Raw genomic sequence first — 19,928 nt, 5'->3', positions numbered from 1 at the left:
GACAGTCATTAAATATTTTGTAACTTCACCAGTGGAAATGAAGGCTTTGTTTCTACTGGAATTTTAACACATCCTCAATTGGGCAGTTTTATAGTCTCATTTTCACAATAACTTCATTTCACATGTGCTTTTTTAGATGTGTTTGTTCTTCATAAAGAGGAAATATGGGGAGAAATTAAGCAAAGGTTAAGCACAGGTTATGACCATAGTGTGATCAGGAGTTGTGCTCAATTCAACCGAAGAGTCCTTCTTACATCGTTTCATTTAATATTTTTAGATGCAAAACATTGGCCTCATTACAAATTTCTCAATATTCGGCATGTCCAGTTTCCTCAATTCAAAATATTATGTACAAACAAAATGACAGTTCAGCCCAATCATCAGGCTCTGTAAAAGTATCCAATAATAGATCTGCTCTTTTTGTCTCGTCTAGTGTCAGTTACTGTGTCCTGTTGTATGGCGTCTTGTCTTGTAAGTTGATTGTGATCTTGTCTAGCACTATGGACTGTGAGAAATGGCATTTCGTTCATTTGTGTACCTGGTATGTGGATGAATGACAATAAATGTAAATGTAAATGCAAAATGTCCCATATGAATGCAAACTGGCTAAATCCACCCTGTGTTATAGTTTATTAGCAATCAACACAGTTCTACACATACTCAATATTTACATAGGTACATGTTGCATTACATTACCCAATATAAGGTAAGGTTTTCCTGATCCTGGTGATAGCCAGAAGTCTTAACAGCCATGCTTTAAGTGTGTCACATAAAAAGCATTTAACAATGCACTCAACATTTGTGACAGCAAGGAATAACAGAAGCATTATCTATTTTGTTAACGCTTCTGTTATTGAGTTTATCAGTCCATGTTAAAGAGGGCAGCTCTCAGTCCATGTCCTCTTCCACAGGCTGTGTCTTCACTTCAACAGTTTTTGGAGGGATGTAGGAGCCCATACCTGCTGCTCTCTCTGCCTCTGCCTGGGTGTAGGGCTCCTCTCTGAGCTGTTTCAACCTGGATGGAGAAAGAAGAGGTGCTGTAGAAACAAGCAGGAATACATGGCCACTGTGCAGTTGTACGGGGCATAATGTTGTTTCAGTTTTCATTTTCAGTCAAGAAATGTGTGTATAACAGAATACATGGGTGGGATATGTTGCCTTACCGTCTTTTGTGCACTTTAGTTTTAAAGTGCTCTTTCAAGGATCTCATATCCACAAAATATCTCCTGCAAGACATGAAGTTCCACAGTGTTAGAAGCTAACTTACTAATGTACTGTTTTATTATTATTTAATCAGATTATTTAATTGATCAGGATCTCTCCAGCAGAATTCATAAGACACACAGCCAGTCACACACAGTTCTGATTTTTATGACAGCAATTCTTGAATTTGCAAATAATCAATTTGAAGTTAAGAATCAGCACTATTTGTTTATCTGATCCTGTCGGACAAAAGAAAATTAACGTACGCGCAGTGTAAGCAGTAGTGTTGTGCACATCCTGTCACATCGTAGTCCACCTCCTGATGTAGCAGCTTGGATGCAGTCTCAGGCTTCATGTCTGAGTGGATCTGGTCCAGGTCTTTGGTCCTGCGCTTTGTCTTCCATGTCTTTGAGATGTTCTTCTTCTTGTCACTCTTATGGTTTCCTGTTTGTTTGGACTTCCCCATTGCGGATCCTGCAGGATCGGATGAAATAAGACCAACACAGAAACTTGGTAAAGTTGCCTGTAGATGGATGGACTAAATTATCACCACTATTTGGCGATACGTACCGATAAAACCTGTTGAATTAATCCTGACCTGACTGTCGACTAACATTAAGAAAACAGAAACTCCAGATGTCAGCCAACGTAGAAGTTTTAACACCGAACATGCTATTTTTGTGCCACCGAATCGGGTCTTGTGGACAAAAATGTGTGCCCAACTTCAAATTTCAGCTCAAGACAATCAGCGATACAACAAATTTGCTTCTAAAATGCCATTTGTATATGAAACTTAAGCTTTGCTTACCCTTCACACGTGCGGCCAAGATCGGGATGAAATTTACTTCCGGGTCAAGAAGCATTATGTTATACACCTGCTCACCCGTAGAGAGCGCCACATGCCAGTGTATGAAAGAAAAAGATACGAAAAATAACGTGGAGAACATTAATGATAAAACCAAAAAGTTAAATTTGTATAAGCGTATAATCTTTTTGTTTTTCTACTGAACCAAACTCCCACTTTTATATAATTAAGCGCATGTTAAATAAAAACGTATTAAATGTGTGTGCAAAATTAAATTGCACACGTTTGCTATGTTATTTTAATGCGCCCTGCTAAATGGATCAATCAGGTATGCGAAGCTACGTGACATGTTACATTCCTGTGCTCTTCGTAACTTTCTAATGTCAACGTCACCTCGATTAAGGTGTTTTGATCAGAAATGCTAATAGTATGGCAATAACAAAATGAAACCTGTAAGAGAAGTGTATTTACTATTGTCGTAAGCTGTATCGTTATATATGTATCTTTATAGACTCCATGATGAAACAGCAGGACAGGAAGAAGGCAGGAAAAAGAAAAGCATATACCGACCAAGGGTTGAAAAAAGGTTTATAAAACTAATTGCAAGTAACAACAACAACGACGGCAACATCCAAATACAATACCAACAAACTTAACGTCACATTTATACAAGTTGCCCCCTTATGCCATACAGGCTATGGTTAAGGTGTAGTTCAACTGACACATTTTAATATTCCGACAGCACTTGAAGGCGGCGTCAGACTGCACTGCATACGCGCCGTGGCGGAGAGCGAAGATGGCGGAGAATAATGTCGAACCGGAGCACGAATGGAGCGACCGGGCCCTGGACACGGCCGAGGACACTCTGGTTGCAATGGAAACCCTGCTGGCCACACTAAGAGCCTTCGAAGACGTGCTCAGGCAACAAGACTTATCCATAGCATCTTCCACGGAGTACTGCGACAACTTCTGTCAGGTAATGTGTACATGCAACATCGAAGCTAACTGTTAGCTTAACGTTAGCTCACTCAGGATTGTTTTTCTCGCAGCCTGCAAGCTAGCTAATCTGCGACGGCTGCTGCTGTTGGCCCGCTAGCCACCTGGCCAATTTTAGGTTCGTGTATCGCCAAGGAACGACTGCACAGTGCGTATTTTTGGACACATTCACGTGTGCATATAATTTTACACTAAAACAATTTACTACAATTGGCCCAATAATAATGTAGTTACGTTGGCAGATGAGTGATAACGTTGCCTGATTCAAGTTGATACAGTACGTTAAACTCTCCTTACTTTCATTGATATAATAAATCGTTTAGCTGCATCTTATTTCAAAGCAAACGGGAAAAGAGGAAACCTGAAGGATATTTGCATGCGCATGGCATTGCTATAGTTTGCACATTATGCATAATTGCATGTGTTTGGGGCGGGGCAGAATCGGGGTATGTTTGGTTTAATCACATTTTGTAGCTAGTTGGGGCGTAGCTATTACTGCGACATGGCATTTCGGTAAATTTTCAGTAGTTGCGCTTGTCTGTTACCTATCAAATTTTATGTTCTTTGGTTGTATAGTTTCAAATTCTGTGCAGCTGAGCACTTGTTTGTATGTTTGAGTGGACTGTCAGTGTTGTGGATCTGCCATGATGTATTTTTTCTCATCAACATGCATAAGAGATGTATTCTTATGTGCATTACCTTATGGATTTGTATAGTTAATTTTAAAAACAAGTATTCGTATAAGGGAATCAAAATGGGGAACTACCCTGGTTTCCACTTTTTATGGTAAACTATTTAACTACTCCCAACAACAGCTGTCACTTTCATTTTCAATGTTTAAGCCAAAGTACATGTTCAATCAGAGAAGAGCTTCCAGTGAAACTTCATTACCAGTTAGAGTTGAGTGTTGTAGAAGAGAGTAAATCATTATCCAGCTCACTCAAACAGTTGTTCTGTCTTAAGAGAATAGCTACAGGAAAAGTGTTTTTGATAGTTTGTCTTTTAAAGCAGTACTTGAATACCAAAATTTTCATTGAAAGAGTTAGTGATCTCTGTAATTGTATCTTCTTTTCCACGCTAATCAAAAGTTAGTCTTTTTAGTGCATAATTCCAGCTTTGTGTTTTGCTGGACAGCATTTTATGGTTGAACTGCAGTGGAGGGATAGTAACACAATGAGCGAGTTTTGTACTAAAAAAGTCTGTAACCTTGGAAGATGCCCATTTGCTTTGTCTAACTCAGACTGCGAAGGCCTCATGTACATTTTTGCACAGAGAACAACAGTTTGATTTTTTTTTTTTTTCTTTACAGTCATTCTAGAAAGGCTCCTCTTTACAGCTAGTATGGAGAGGAGGAATTATTGCAGCATTACATCATTGAATGTACACATAGGTTGTAACTTACTGAATTTTGGGTTGATAGTAAACAGAAACAAATTGTGTTGCATTTATTTTCTGTTCAAGTCGGAAGTAGTCTGGACGTAATTAGTACACTGATATAGGTCTCCCAGGGTTGCGACCTTATTCTTGGCTCCCTTTGAGAGGTTACCGTATATTTAGACTGAAGGGAATTAATTTAGCGCCTCTGTACACACAAGCACCAGCCTGCAAGGTCTTTGCTGTCTGGCAAATGGGACTCCTGGGATGCTGATAGTGACGATGATTTAATGTGTAGCTACATACCGGTGTCACAGTGGTTTAGACACACTGATGTTGACCCCTCTGTACCTGGGGACAGTTGGCAGTTAAGACAGCATTCCCTGAAAACAATATTGTGCTCTCTGTTAAATGTAAATCATATTTAAGGAGATAAATAAAAAACCTTTTTAAAAATTATTTTATCCCTCGCGCACTTGCTTTGATAAATTCATACGTTTTTTTTATTTTTTTTATCTGTATTTTGATAACTGGTCTACTTGAAGCTCTTATTGTTTTCTGTGTTCAAATGAATTCGTCGTATGTGTTTTTAATGAACCTGGTGAAGCCAAAGACGAGTTTCCAGAAATGGATAATAAAGTTTTATCTTATCTCTGTATTATGTCTTGTCATCAGTGAAAATCATTTTGGTATAATTCAGAAAAATACATTTTTACATTTGAATTTGGTTAAATTAAAGAATGGAATTAAGTTTGCATTCATTACAAAAACATTTTGGTAAAAACATCCTCTTAACTGTAAAATATTAAAAGTAAAAGTATGAAAAGGTGAAAATAAGTCTTAGTACATGTGTCCCTCCTGGAGTGTTTTATTTTTTTAGTGCGTGTTTACTGCTCCTTATTTAACGTTCGTTGTCTTATGCTGTACAGTCAAGTCCCCTCAGACCCAATCAGGAGCATCTCACACCAGACAGTGTCAGCTGGGATCAATCCGGTATAGACTGATCTCTCCCTCGGGTGGAAACCCCCTCTTTATCCAGACACCTGTCTCTCATCTGATATCTCCCCTTCTGATCACTATTGTGAAGTGTTTTTCTTCATTATTTAAATTTTTTTGTTTGTGTGTGTTTATAGGCACTGATGCACTATGCTGGGAGCAGGAACTCCATGGAGCATGGTCTGCCTCTTCTGGAGGTCTACTGTCTTTCCATAAACTGTTTTGCTGCGGCCCGTTCCCACCTCACTGCAGAGTCCGACAGGGTGGCCCTTGTTTTGAAGAGACTAGCTTTGTGAGTACTGGAAATCCAATGAAAATATACTTTTGGATTCAAGCACAAATGTGTGTTGTGTACATGCTTACTTTTATTGGTCATTATATGGATTTAAAACTTCTTAAATTTTTTATTAAATCCTTTTATTAATAGCTTGGCAATACAAGCCTATAATTTTTTATTTTCCTGAGGCATTTGCTTCATTTCATGTAGGCTGCACAGTTTTGATGATTGACAATTCTTTTCTTCACTCAGTGATCAGTATTTTGCACCCTTCACGTACCTTACTGGATGAATGCACAGCCAGCAGGGTTGTCATTTGTCTTTTCGCCTGATTTTCAATGTTCCAAAACAGGGTGGCTCTTCTGGAAATGTCAGGTGCCTCTCAAACTATCCACCAAATTTAGTTTCTGACAGACCGCGAGCGTGCTCTAAACCCCTACCTGTAGTTTGCTGGTATTTTGTTCGTATCAGGTTGTGCTCAGTTACTGGTGGTTACTACCCCTGGTTGTTTTCCAAGCTTGAATCCTATCAGAAAACTAAAATACAAAATGTCTTTGGCTTTGTGAGAATATTACCATACTGGTGTGATGTTGCATTGTTCATTAGAAGATAGTGGGTACTTGTCATTTATTTTTCATTTAAGATGGTTTTCTTGGTCAGACAGAACTCACGAGGGCTGGGCGAGATCTCCACTCTTTAAAATGAGGCACATTTTAATTATTTGCACTTAGACATAAAAAAATACTGTATTATGACTCTTGAGTAAAATGTATTTAATAAATTTAGTGGTCAAGGACACTTGTAGGCATTTGTTTGCTGAAATAGAAAGTCATGGTAAAAAATAGTCTGTTTCACATCTCTTGCACATAGCAAAATAAGTTATTTTATAAATTGATGGGATTAACAGAAGTATGGCTACACTTTAAAGTATGTTGTGACCCAAAATGTAAAACCCACATGCAAACACTTGTGTAATAACCCCGGTCAAGTGTGTGATTTTCTGTCCTTGCTTTTCTTTTTCTTTTTTGGCTTAGCACTTGGCAAATATGACATGGATGTGTTACAGTTCATGGAGCAACTTGCTTTGTGTATCCTCTCAAAGCCGTAATGTTTTTATCAGCAGTAAAAATTCCAACTCAACTAACTCTGTTATGAATTAACCCACGTATAAGCACAGGCTGACAGACAGTGATTGGTTGTCACTTTAGGATTAGATGTGATTCTTGTTGTACTTTCAGATGCAATAAATGGTTCATGCTGCAAATGAAATCCTGTCTGAACGAATTTATAGACATGACTTAAATTAGGTCAGTTAGAGATTTGTAATGTCTTTCAGTTAATTGCTAAGCTCACACACTACAGCTCCAGTCACTCTGCTTCAGTTTGCAAATGTTCCTGCGAGGGGAACTGGTGTTTTCAGATGAATAAAAAAAATCTGACATGACTTTTAATAGTTACCTTGTAATAGTTAAATTTAACTTCTGGCGGATGTAAAAAGTATATGTGGTATAGGCTCAAAAACATGTCACCTCTGTTCAGTTTATTTTCAAATGAGTTTTTGACATGTTTTAATATATGGAGATGTAAAGCTGACTCTTCTAAAACATTAATGCAGAGATTGAGAATTCTTTGTTATATCATCAGAAATGTAGTATGAGATCAATATGTCCAGACTTCATACTTGAAGAGCCTCTGTTTTCTTTTTTTGTCAAGAATAGAACTGTCCAGAATCATCATAACTTACAGAAATCATTGTAGTCTTGTTTTCCTTTCTTGCAGGAGCTGTTTTGAACTGTTGCTGTCAGTGCCTGAGAATGAAATCCGTATGAAGCCTGGGTTCAGTTCCACCACTCTGTTCAGGTAGAGGACCTTGTTTCCCATGGGTTGCAGATTGAAACCGTAGAGAAAAATAAAGTGGTGGTGACTTAAGTCAACAATGCCATTCTGGTGTTTGTGTGGGAGAGAAAGAGAGAGAATTTAGGGAACTGGATTATTTGTGCCTACACTTTTGATGGGAAGTTAGTGAAGCCTGAGGGGGGGGAAAATGCCCCAAGCTGGTGTAGATAGCAGTGTTTTGTTTCTGTTTGCCCCATGTTGAGTCTAAATTGCTTGTCAGTTGTGTACCTCAACTGTATATAGTCTTAATCTCTAAGGATTTATGGATCTAAGATTTGCAAAATTAGAATAAAAAATTTAATCCATCCAACAATTTTGTTTGTAGGTAATGAGCGTTTTAGTCTCATGGGGTGGCTAATGTCACTGCAGACTTCATGTCTTGGTGTGCCAAATTTGTACTGAAGGGTTTGCAGTACACCGTGTAACATCGGTTCAGTATGGCCAAGCTGAACAGAACTGAGTTCCCATGAAGATTCATGAGAAGTCATTACCATACTGCAGTTGCATACAGTCTTATATACTTGCTTTTAAAAAAGTACTGTGTTTTCTTTGCTGTCAGATTGTTCCCAGCTAAGTCACTCTGACATGTGTCTTGATTCTTCACAAGAATTACATGGTTTGATATGATCAAATAAGAAAATGTAAAGTGTCTGTCAGCAGGAGTTGACGACAAAGCAAAGATCATTTAAAAATTGGGCAACTTGAGATGAGCTGTGATCAAGTTTTATTTTCAGAAATGAACAGTGGTGTTCACCAAATCAAATGTTTTCTTTTGTGTAGAGTAGATAAATTGTTAAAGTGGGCCAACAGATTAAAGTTAGTTAAGTATTATTTCATGGCATTATCATATGACAGTAGTGAAAGGAAGGGAAAATATGGCATAATTAATTAATTTATGGATATTTGTAATCAAATTTTTAAGGAGCTGAACAAATACAATTTTTATTGGATTTTGATATAATATGTTTTGTGTATTTATTGCAGATTGCCCATGACAGCTTGTTACAGTATGGCAGCACAGACCTCCAAGCTTTACTCCAGATCACAGGAGAGGGAGGAGCGTGGAGCAACCCTGTCCTTGCTTCTCTCCTCACCGGCCAGCCTACCAACCCAGAAGAAGGTTGGAGTCTAGTTACTTTGTTAACTTACCTAGGTTATTTCGTGTGGACATGACAACACATGCTTTACCTCTTTAGCGCTTATTGTCACATTGGCCTTGTCGTGCTGGTTTGCCAATCAGATTTTCTTGGATTTCTGTCGCTAGTTGATGCCTACATCAGCTTGGAGGGCGAGGGCTTCATGGAAATGCGTGTGAAGCACCTGGAGAAGATGGGCGAGGTGGCCAAGGCAGTGGTGCTGGCCAAAGCTTGTACTGAATGCAGCTTCATCTCCAATCAAGCTACTTTCCGTCAGACGTATGTCTCCCTGCTTTGTCACCTGCTGCCCAATGAAGAAGCCATCATGGAGGTATCTCAACACTTTTGTTTTTGTGAATAGTGATTGTACTACACCTTTTGTCAACTGTGATTTAATGTTACGTAACAGCGATAGTTCTCACAGGTACTCCTTTTATTAAAAAAAAAAACTCAGCTGTAAAACCTACTATATGTTACGATCTAGGTCAAAAAGGTAATGGCTAAATGGTCGAAACGTCCATCTTCTGTTGCTGTCTGATGAGGCATATGGTTGTGGCAGGTTGGGTTGCTTGGTCACAGCAGAGTGTGGTCTCCAGATGAAATGGCCTCTGTTGTCAGTATTCACTCACACAGACTGACTCTAATGCGCACACACACACACACACACACACACACAGGAACAGCAGTTTTGTCCTTCCTGGTAATACAATATTTATATTATTAAAGTTGTGAATAAAAATGTGGACATGTCTACAAGTCAAACCTTTTTATAATTAATATGAAAAAAAGTTATCTATTTATAAAGTTTATCTGCACCGTCTCCAAAAATAGAGCCCCACATTCACATGCTAATTGGGCTTTCTGGAATTTGGTTTGAACACCTCAGCCTTCAGGGATTCAATAAAATACTGTGAAATCTTTTTTTATTTTCCCCATTGATTTAAATCCATCTTTTTCAACAGTTTGAAAGGCACCATGTCTTTAGATTGAGGCACTGAATAGTTCTGGTATCTGTAATATCTTTCCACCACTGGCTTTTCTGAGCTTTTTATTACACTACAGATAGTTTGTTGGATGGAGTGCATTCACGGGTACTCCTTAGACTCTGACATTTCCTCATTGTTTGGTCCTGCCTTCCTCACCATTTGTTGGTATGCTGTCAGTTGAAAACCTTGTATGTCTAGTTTTAAATGGTCATGCTTTCAGAGCTATTAAAGCATCACACACCCGAGCTGTATGTTGACATTGTTATCCCAGTAAAGTGAGGCTATTGTACTAACAGGTGAAATGTGCAATAATTGTTCAGATCTTATGTGTGCTGGTTGTGTGGCCCAGCCCACCCCTCCCAGGAAGGATCTTGGATCTTTCCATTTCATCTGTCCTCTGCCGTGCTCACACATCCTGTTTGTTTTTTGTTTAGGCCTGAGGGTGGAAGGGAGAGAGACAAAGTTCAGGCAGTCAAAGTGACGACCCTAGAAAAACTTGAACATTTAAAGCCTTTTTTATGTGCGAGTAATTAAATAGAAGTGTTTCACAAAGAGTTAAATCTTATGTTTAATTTGTGTTATGTCAATTTGTATCGATTTTATTACTTCACTACATTGTTTGTTTTAATGTTGATATACTTTGATGAGCTCTGCTTCCCAAGCCCCCTAAACACTTGTTCATCATTTTACTCATTTTAGAAATCATTGGCATGCACCATAAATAAGACCTTGATTCTTGTTTGAATACTGCCTTGTTTTTCTTGATATGAAGAATCCTGAAAAATTTTGCTAAATAATTGACATTATTGTCATCTGTACTATATTTTGCCACCTTATGTTGGCAGTGGTGCATGATTGTATGACAGAGATTGTAGACAAAATGTGCCACAGATACCGACCTGTCGCATCAAATTGGTGCATTACTAATTAATGTGTTAACTTCAGCATAATTGCTCACTGGGTGTGAGAGGCTAGAGGACTGAAATATGTCTGGTATTACCCTTGGATTTCCAGATTTAGAAGTAAATAATGCCTGAAGTTGTGCTGTCTGTCATGTTGTTTTCTAAGCAGTCAACTTTGTATTTACTACCTGAACCAGATATCCAGACTCGACTGTAAGGATGTGCTGGAGATCACATGTAATTTGGAGACAGAGGGGGAGGAGAACACAGCCTTCATCTTGTGCACAACTTTCCTGACACAGCAGCTCCAGCAGCAGAGCCTTTACTGCTCCTGGTGAGTGTTTGGGGGACTGCATGTACTATACATTATGTATTTATGACTACAGTCAAATGTAAGTTGAAAATCAGCCTGGATGTCAAAAGATCTCTCTTCAAAAAAAAAAAAAAAAAAAAAGACTTCTTTGTTATTGCTATCATCAGAGAGTCAGTCGAGTGTGAGTTTATTTTGGAGAAAATGACTTTATTAAATGGACTAGTTTTTTGTTTTTTTTTTTCTTTTTCATAGGGACTTGACTCTGTTGTGGAGTAAGCTTCAGAAGAGGATCGACCCCTCGTTGATGTCTCTTCTGGAACGATGCCTTCAGCTAGGTGCCATTGCCAAAACAGTCTACCATTTGCTTTACCTGGTCCGTGTCATTCAGACAGAGGTGAGTCCAAAAGCAATACTAAAGATGAAACGCTGTAAAACTTCCATATTATTTGCTACAAAAATTAGAACTGTTGTCAGTATTATTGTGGTAAAACTTTGGTAAACTTATTTTGGTTAGTAAAATGTGCTGAAATGTAAAAAAATAAACAAACAAAAAAAAGCAAACCCTGATTCATACACTGAAATCATTTCACCGAATGCATAGCAATAGCAGCACTATTCATTTTTTTTTTTTTTGCATAAAAATTATAGTAATAATTTTACAGCCAATACCTGTAAACATATGAAAACACATGCACAGCAAATGTGCATTAACATTAAAGCTGTTCTAAAGTAGTAAATGCAGTGACCCCATGCAAAATTTACAAAAATACAAATGAGTGGTTTTACAAGAGTAGGTGACACTGAGAGCTTCAGTTTACAGGCTATTCGCAAGTCACACAGACAAACCATGAGATTTTCCTCCACATCATGCGTTGGGCTGAAGTTAACTTTCCTTACATTAGTCATAAAGTGTTGGGGGGTTGATGAAGATGAAGTATTGTCCCTTTTGCAGCGATTTTTTTTTTTTGTTTGTTTTGTTCAAGGTTCCCTCAGCACTCTTATAAAAAACAAAATTACGACCACACTTAGTAGACTTAGTACCCTGAGGACTCAGCTAAAACATCTCTGGAGTGCTGTCACTGCTTTTTAGCTGTGTTTTCGTTCATGCAAAACAAACCCAATTTGCATGCTGCACCTGCATCTTGGAAACTGTTGCTAACTTTGATTATATTTACTGTAAGTTTTTCAAAGCACAGAAATCAACCGTGGTTTTGATGATAATTTAAATTTTATGGTGGTTTATCATTAAACTGGTTACCGTGTCCTCCCTAAGCCATACTGTCAGTTTTCATACTGGATTCAAGTTTGTGCTTCGTTACACAAGACCTCTTTTTCAACCAACCTAGTAGTTCCATGTACATATGCTGTCACACCAAACATGAAGCAAATCTTTTCCTCTCAGTCCATTTGTTTTTTTGCTAGAGTAACAGAAATAATTAACAATAAGAACTCACAACTTTATGTGATTTTAATTGCAATAAGCTGTTAAAATGGCTGCCAAAATAACTACACTGAACAAAATTATAAACACTTTTGTTTTTGCCCCCATTCATCATGAGCTGAACTCAAAGATATAAGACTTTCTCTATATACACAAAAGGCCTGTTTCTCTCAAATATTCACAAATCTGTCTATCTGTGTTAGTGAGCACTTCTCCTTTGAAATCTTGTGTAAGATTAGTGAACAATATTTGAGAGAAATAGGCCTTTTGTGAGTGTTTATAATTTTGTGTAGTGTACATCATGATGCTGATTTGTAAAAAAGTCTCAATTTGTGCTTTGTCAGGTCTGGTCGCAAGACGACAAACAAGCAACTTTGTTTTCTGGTGGAAAACAGTGGATTTCAAATCCATCAGGGCAATGCAACACTAACTTGGTTCTGACTGAACTCATCGGCCTTGCCTTGCCATCTAGTGGTGACAGTAGGCTTTTTCCACAACCTGTGTAGCTGTGATGTAGCGTGGTGCTTTAATACCACACTGCACAGCTGGGTGTGGTCAGAAGTACCTCTCCACCACCTACCACACCATGCTGTGATGTTGGATGTGTTGGATGAGGTTCAAGAGACTAGGGATGAAACGGTATGAAAATTCCATATCACGATTATAGTGACCAAAATTATCACGGTTATCAGTATTAACACGGTATTGTAAAAATGTGCAGAAAAAGATTAAAATGTACTGATACACACACTGAAACCATTTATACAAGTTTTATATTGAAAACTACAAATACAGTTGCCATTTTGTTTGCATAAAAAATAAAATAGCAAATACGTTTTGTAAACATGAAAATCATCAGTGTACATTATCAAGATTTTATATTATATAGGTAATACAATGACCCCGTGGACAATTACATGACAGACAGTGATGGTAACTGTAATGAGCCCAAAAACTGACATAAATACAGAGGAGTCTGTAGCGTTTCTAAATATGCTGGTTGGTTGCCTAAACTGCGTAGCGTGTTCTCATGTCCAGTGGACGACTAGACTCTGCCGACGCACACAGCAACAGAACAACGTGTTGCGTATTTACAAGAGCAGCAACACGTTGTTCAGTTGCTGAGAGCTTCAGTTTACACGCTGTTGGCAAGTCGGAGAGACAAACAAAGCTAAAAGTTAACTCACCCTGCGTTCTTCAATCAAGTTTCCCTCAGCGCTCTCATAAAAACTAAAATACAACCGGACTTCAGAGTGACTGAAAAATCTCTGCAGCATTGTCTTCCGCCGTGTTGTCATTGACTCAAACAAACAGACATTGCATTCTGCGCATGTGCGCCTGCTTCTGGGAGACGCTGGACAGTGTTTGCCGTGAGATTATAACAGTGCGGTTAACCGTACCCGGTTATCATGGTAATTAAAATGTGTACAGTAATAATAACCGTCGGGAATTTTAACATGGTTTACCGGTAATCGTTTCATCCCTACAAGAGACTTATACTGTACCTTTCACCCCATAGAGTGCTACAGCACAACTACTTTTCTCCTTCCAATATCAAGTGTGGGGATACTCTTTAATCCGACAAATTTACCACTCTAGGTCCCAAGCATTTTGAATTGTAGTAACATTTTACCATTTACTTTTTAGAATGTGATGAATGTGATTTCTAAAATTGACCTATGATTATTTGAAACAAATGTGTTTTTTGTGTCATTGTCTAATGCTAATAATATATCACTCTCTTTTCAGGCAGTGGAAGTGGGGGTACCTGCCTCAGTAGAACTTTGTGTCAAAGCCCTTCAACTTCCAAAGCAGAATGACTCAGAAACGAGGATCTCCGTCTGTAAGATGGTGTCCTGCCTTCTTCCAGAAGATCTTGAAGTGTTGCGTGCCTGTCTACTCACAGAGTTCCTGCTTGGCCCCAGCCAGGAGGTCTTTAGGTGCCTCGAAGAGCTTTACTTACGTCCAGATCAAAAGCATGACCAGGAAAATGAGGTTATTCCCAACTCGCTACGCTGCGAGTTGCTGCTAGCACTGAAAGCATACTGGCCTTTTGATCCCGAATTCTGGGACTGGAAAACTCTCAAGTATCACTGCGTCTCCCTTCTAGGGTTGATGCCGGAGTCAGACGGGGAAGAGGAGGAGGCGGTAGATAAACAAGAGAAGGGAAAACAACAAGAGCTGCAGGGAATCACAGTTAAAGTAGAATCTGAACCGAGGATAAATGGAAGTGTTGATGTTGAGCAGCAGGAGAAAAGGCAGTCTTCTAACCTACCAGATGTCCAAGGAGAACCGCAGACAAAGAAACACAAGTTCTGCTGTCGGATTTGTAAGAGGTCGGTCACTGACACCCAAATAGTTCACCACTCCAAAAGACACGCAGAAGACAAGCGCCACCCCTGCCCTGTGTGCTTGGAAAGGTTTAAGAGCAGAAAGGAACTCGTTCCTCACATGAAGCAACATATTCACAGTGAGACACTTGACAAAAATAATGTCAAGAAAGAGGATTTGCAGAAACGGATGGATGAGGAGGACGATATTGAACCAGGTGAAATCACCATTGACCCTTCCTTAATGCTGTATTACAAATCCACACACGATCCAGATGTGCTGGACCACATCGTGCAACAAGCCAAAACTGTGAAAGACAAGCATGTGGACGACGATGAGCATGTAACATTCGATTACATTGAGCAACACTTCAACCTGCAGAACCGGGACGAGTATCTGTGTCCAGGAACCGGGTGTCTTCGGACCTTTAAACATTCCAAGTACTTATATGTCCATTTAAAGTCTGAGCACAGAGGCGATGAGAATGTGAAATATTTTCATCAGATGAGAGACAAGCGGGAGAAGTGTGTATTTTGTAGACGCCATTTTGTCTCCGCTTACCATCACCGCAAACATCGAAGAATTCACTATGGTGATCAGCCTTACATGTGTGTGGTTATAGGTTGCGGTGCTCAGTTTAGTACTTCCAATGAACTTGTCACACACAAACAGACCCATGGCTATCATCTCAGCTACCAGTGTGAGCTCAAAGGCTGTTACGTCACTTACTCCGACTTGGGACAAATCTATCACCATGAAGCACAGCATTTCAGAGACGCAGCATTTACATGCTCCAGCGCTGAATGTAGAAAATACTATTTGTCCAAAAAGGAATTCATAAAGCATCTATCCACACACAACATCACCTTCTCTGAAGACGACTTTGAGGCCCAGAGGAAGGCAAAGCGGAAACTTTTTAAGACTGTGACTGAAGCAACACCCCACATTAATAAATCAGTTGATGATGCAGAAAAGATAGTAAATGGAGATGTCCTGAACTCTTCCTCAGAAATGTGTGCCGCCTCTTCGCAAGCATCTGACAGCAAGGAACCCAAAGCAACAATGACCCTGGTGGCTGTGTGCTTTGATGGAAGTAAGTTCACCTGTGGTTTCGAGAAGTGTGGCATGACTTTCTCCAGAGCCAGAGATGTCCAGAGACATCTGAAGTGTGCCCACCCAGAGCACCTTAAACTGGAGAACAAAGAACACAAACATGACAAAGATCAGGGCTCCAAGTCCAAAGGGATAAAGACTGAAGCTGAGCCAAACAGTGACGAAAGGGGGAAAAATGAGCTCTCGACTCCACTTCAACACATGGAGGCTGGCAGAGAAAGAAAAACGTCCACACATTCCAAAAACAATGAAACAAACTCTTCAAGCCTTCAAAGAAAAAATGATGCCCTGAAAGAAATTCTTATTGGGCTCAGTAAACTGGACCTGAATTCTTCTTCACCTCACAGTGTGCCAGATGAGCCCCCACAGTCCAGCCCAGAGTCTAATGCATCACAAATATCTCTTCATCAGGCAATCATGGCAAAGCCTCCTGTTGTATTGCTTCAGAAGAGACCTCCACATCTGCCTGATGAAACGGTACAAGTCAAAACTGAACAAGCATCAGAGGCTGACGAAGAAGGCGGTGAATCTTTAGCCACTGCTAAGCCATATACCTGTGAGATGAAAGGTTGCGGCTTCAGGACTGCTCAGAGTTACAGCTTAATGCGACACTACAACACCAAACATGGCCGTACTGTTGAACAGGCCAAAAGGCTGACTTCTTTGAAAACAACGTCTTTTAAGCCATATGTGTGCCATCTTTGTTCCAAGAGTCACAGACAAAAACATGTGTTAAAGGCCCACTATGTTCATATACATAACTTGAGTGATTCTTTGGTGGACAAAATTAGCTGTGCATCTGTACGGTATGAGGGCAAAAAAGACCTTTCAAAGCACAAATCCCAGCATTTGACAAACCACGGTCTAGCAATGAGGAAGAAACAGATGCCCAAGTTGCAACGACAACACGAGAAAAAAAACTCAACAGTGATGAGTGAAAATGGACAAAATTTAGACAATCAGTCTCCATCTGAAGAGGAAGGAGAAGATGAAGCAGAGAGTAGAGAGGAAGACAGTGAGCAGAAGGGAGAAAGTGAGGATAGGACCACGCAACAGGTCAGAACTACGAGACGTTTGGTAGCAAAAAGTAATCTCTGCTATATACTGGATAAATTCAGTAAACCCTTCCATTGTGTAGCAAAAAACTGTGATGCCGCTTTTTCCACGCAGGGAGGCCTTGTGCGCCACCTGCAGTTGGTACATCATTACAATCGCTCTCAGCTCCTGTTGGAGAAAGATTTTGATGCGCATCACAGTCCAGAAGTCAGAAAAGAGCCTGCCAAGAAAAGGCCTCTTCCAAACTCTGATGAACCTCAGCCCCAGTACAAATGTCACTTTGCTAATTGTAGTGCTTCCTATCACCTTAAAAGCAGCCTAGTGCGTCACACTCGTGATTATCACTCGCAGCCACCAGAGCTAATAAGGTGCAAGTACGAAGGCTGTACAAGAGTGTTTAGCCATGATGATGCACTCAAAAAACATACGCTTTATAGTCACTTTGAGTACTACGATTCACTGGTGGTACGTCTACAGAGCACTCACAAAAAGTCAGTTACTGGATGCCAAAAGAAGCTTATTGTCACACCACAGACTCCTCAGAAAGAGGAACCGGTTTCTACCACCACGCAGGCTGAGACCTCGGGTCCTGAGCCTGAAGTGGCTGCCCCTTCGGAGGAGATGGGTGAACAGGAGGGTGTTGTGGAGAAGAAAGTTTCAGGTGAAAAAAAAGGGAGAAGAAATTCTTACGATCGTTTTGTCTTCAGATCTCATGAAGAAGCACTACAGATGTGCCAAGACCGCTGTTTGCGTGTGGCCTATCCATGCATGGTTCAGGACTGTGATTCTGTCGTGACGTACATGGGGAGCTTGCACCGTCACTACCTGAAGGTTCACCGTATGCGTCGAGACGATCTTGTAAAGAATGACGATAAGCTTGTTTTCAATGCAGAGCAGCTAGAGGAACTGATTCAGAGGAAGTCAGCCAGGCCAACAGTTGCAGGAGCGTGTGCCCCTAACGGAGTTCGCAAGATGGAGTATCAGGCAGAGCCAGAAAACACAGGGGGGCAGCCTGCCCCCATGAGCTTACACTCTGTCAAGGCAGAGACACAGGATGAGGATAATCATGATCCACTGGGATTCTCTGAGGAAGAAGAGGAGGAGCCACCACCTGTTGAGAGAAATGGCGTCCTTGTCGGTGCAGATGAGGTGCTGTACGGTGAACCGAGCACCGGTGGGCACGCTGAAGACTCTGCTGCAGCAACACAGAACAGTCAGAAACCCGAGGAGAGATTAAGCTTGGATAAAATCAAACCTCTTCTTCGCACTGTCACTGTTGACCTCTCTCCTCCGTGCTCACTGCGCTTTACTACTGAGGAGGGCTTCCAAGACACGTCGAGCTCAAAGGATGGCGGTAAACTGTTGAACGGGCCAGCCACGTTGCCCACTCCTCCTGTTCGCCAGCCATTAAAACGGAAAAACGAACTGTCTGAACAGCCTTCAAACTTGATAGACACTCAGCCTCGTAGCCCTTCTCCACGCCCTTTTGACATCGCTGCATATAAGCCTATTGGCTTTGAGTCCTCATTCCTGAGGTTCATACAAGAGACGACCCCGAAAGACAAAAGCGCGGCGCCGGCGAAACGGCGAGACGCTTTCAGACGCAGTTGTTCTGTGAAAGAGAACAACCAGCTGGGAATCTCTCACACGCGCAGCAGACGCACTCATTCCCCACTGCTGAAGCCTCACGCTATAACTGGAGACTTCACATCAGTCCAAAACTTGAAATCCATCTTGGACAAAGCCCTGGCGGGGTGTGGGGACCTGGCTATTAAGCAGCTTCAGTACCTCAGACCTGTGGTGGTCCTGGGGAGACCTGTGTGTACCGCCACCCTGCCTGACCTCTTTCCATCAGACACCAACAACAGCAAACTGCTTCTTGGAAGTTAGTTTAACTGAGGACCTTTTTAACATAGCTATGGCAAATTACTTTGTATTTTCACAAGCTGCGTACCAGTATTTTTATTTCTCTCAAAATGCTAGTGTTGTTTTTTTTTGTTTGAGCTTTGTTTTTTTAAGTCTAACTAAAAACTAAAGAAATTAGCGTTAAGTCAAGCTTAAGCAGTGCACATGAAATCCAAGTGGGTTTTTTTTTTTTTTTTTTTTAGACGTCTGTTATTAAAGCATTCAGATAACACATGCTAACTCATGATCACAAGTGTATATACTGTAGTTCTCTAAGATAACTGTACAGATTTTCAAATTGTTAGAAATGGTCAGTAGCGTATTGCAAGGCCTTTCAGTTGTGTGAAAATGTGACTGGGAAACATTTCCTTACTATCAAGTGCTTGGGGAATATGTTTGGTTATTTTTCACCTCAATTTATATTAAATCAGTGTTGGGGTGCAGTGGACAGAAGTTGGCAGACATGTATGTAACACTTTCTAATAAAAATAAATGTGGAAATGAATAAAAAGCCCCTTTCTTTCCAAAAGTTCTGTACAAATCACAGTGAAGTGGCAGCAAAAGAGCTGTTCGCTAAATTGAAAATCCACCTAACTCATGATGTAATTCTGCTGCCTGAAATATGGCATTAAAGCTTAATGGTACACAATGAGGTACTATTATAAGAAATTGGCTGTGTGTAAAATAAAGATTCTTGGGTTTTCTAATTTTTTCAAGTGATGATCATTACTGTTATTAGTTTACTATCACAGATGTACAGATGACTTTTACAGTTAAATGTATTGTCTTGTATCCAAAAAATAAGCTTTTCACTGTAGGGGTTTTGTTAATTTGCTAGGCAAAGTTGGATTACCAACCGGGCAAAGTGGGCAACTGCCTGGAGGCCTAGACCACATATACTTTGTGGCACTTGGTGGAAATTTGATGAATTATAATTTTGTGGGCGGAATATGCAGAACTACAAGAACAATATCAACTGACATGATAAAAGGCCTTCAGGTAAATCACTGTTTTAATACCTTGATTATTTTATCTGCTATTATGACTAGGTAGTGCACATTATTTAAGTGTTGAATTTAAGTACCACAAAACCTGGAGCCATGCAATATTGCAGCATACAGGCACTCAACCCACTGCACCCAGAGTATGAAGAATAGGGGATTAGTAAGGTCCTAGCAGCTAATTTTTGACCTGGGAG

At 40.1% G+C, this 19,928-nt stretch overlaps 2 protein-coding genes across 3 annotated transcripts; one reads left to right on the top strand and one right to left on the bottom strand.

Moving 5' to 3' along the window:
- Window positions 1-607: 607 nt before the first annotated feature.
- Window positions 608-2,168, bottom strand: znf593 (zinc finger protein 593). 2 transcript variants are annotated; one of them, XM_038728990.1, is made up of 5 exons: window positions 2,012-2,081; window positions 1,774-1,812; window positions 1,470-1,677; window positions 1,164-1,226; window positions 608-1,015 (listed from the first exon to the last, which is right to left on the bottom strand). In XM_038728990.1, the coding sequence occupies exons 1-5, from the start codon at window positions 2,064-2,066 to the stop codon at window positions 889-891; spliced, it is 492 nt and encodes a 163-aa protein (XP_038584918.1). In that variant the 5' UTR covers window positions 2,067-2,081; the 3' UTR covers window positions 608-888. The 2 variants fall into 2 exon arrangements, with proteins under 2 accessions (XP_038584918.1, XP_038584919.1); XM_038728991.1 differs by lacking the exon at window positions 1,774-1,812 and having other exon boundaries at window positions 2,012-2,168.
- A 472-nt stretch (window positions 2,169-2,640) lies between these two features.
- On the top strand, window positions 2,641-19,235 carry rlf (RLF zinc finger). The gene is given in 9 exon segments (XM_038728989.1): window positions 2,641-2,984; window positions 5,512-5,666; window positions 7,431-7,468; window positions 7,471-7,511; window positions 8,532-8,667; window positions 8,812-9,014; window positions 10,769-10,905; window positions 11,137-11,278; window positions 14,075-19,235. Coding segments are annotated over 9 exon segments (5,673 nt in total). The 5' UTR covers window positions 2,641-2,804; the 3' UTR covers window positions 18,716-19,235.
- Window positions 19,236-19,928: the final 693 nt, after the last annotated feature.

Source organism: Micropterus salmoides, unplaced genomic scaffold (genome assembly GCF_014851395.1).
Source record: "Micropterus salmoides isolate LMB-PRFRI ecotype aquatic unplaced genomic scaffold, ASM1485139v1 Ms_hic_scaffold_19, whole genome shotgun sequence".
NCBI lineage: Eukaryota > Metazoa > Chordata > Actinopteri > Centrarchiformes > Centrarchidae > Micropterus > Micropterus salmoides.
Note: the sequence above shows the minus strand (reverse complement) of the source record. Positions and strands in the feature narration are given on the sequence as shown.

What these genes read in the sequence shown, in the direction of transcription:
- znf593 (XM_038728991.1), bottom strand. Translation starts at nt 2,150, where the DNA reads ATGTTCTCCACGTTATTTTTCGTATCTTTTTCTTTCATACACTGGCAT. An exon ending in CTTGGCCGCACGTGTGAAGG is followed by an intron (nt 1,678 to 2,011) that starts GTAAGCAAAGCT and finishes CCGATCCTGCAG; the next exon opens with GATCCGCAATGGGGAAGTCC. An exon ending in CACTACTGCTTACACTGCGC is followed by an intron (nt 1,227 to 1,469) that starts GTACGTTAATTT and finishes CATGTCTTGCAG; the next exon opens with GAGATATTTTGTGGATATGA.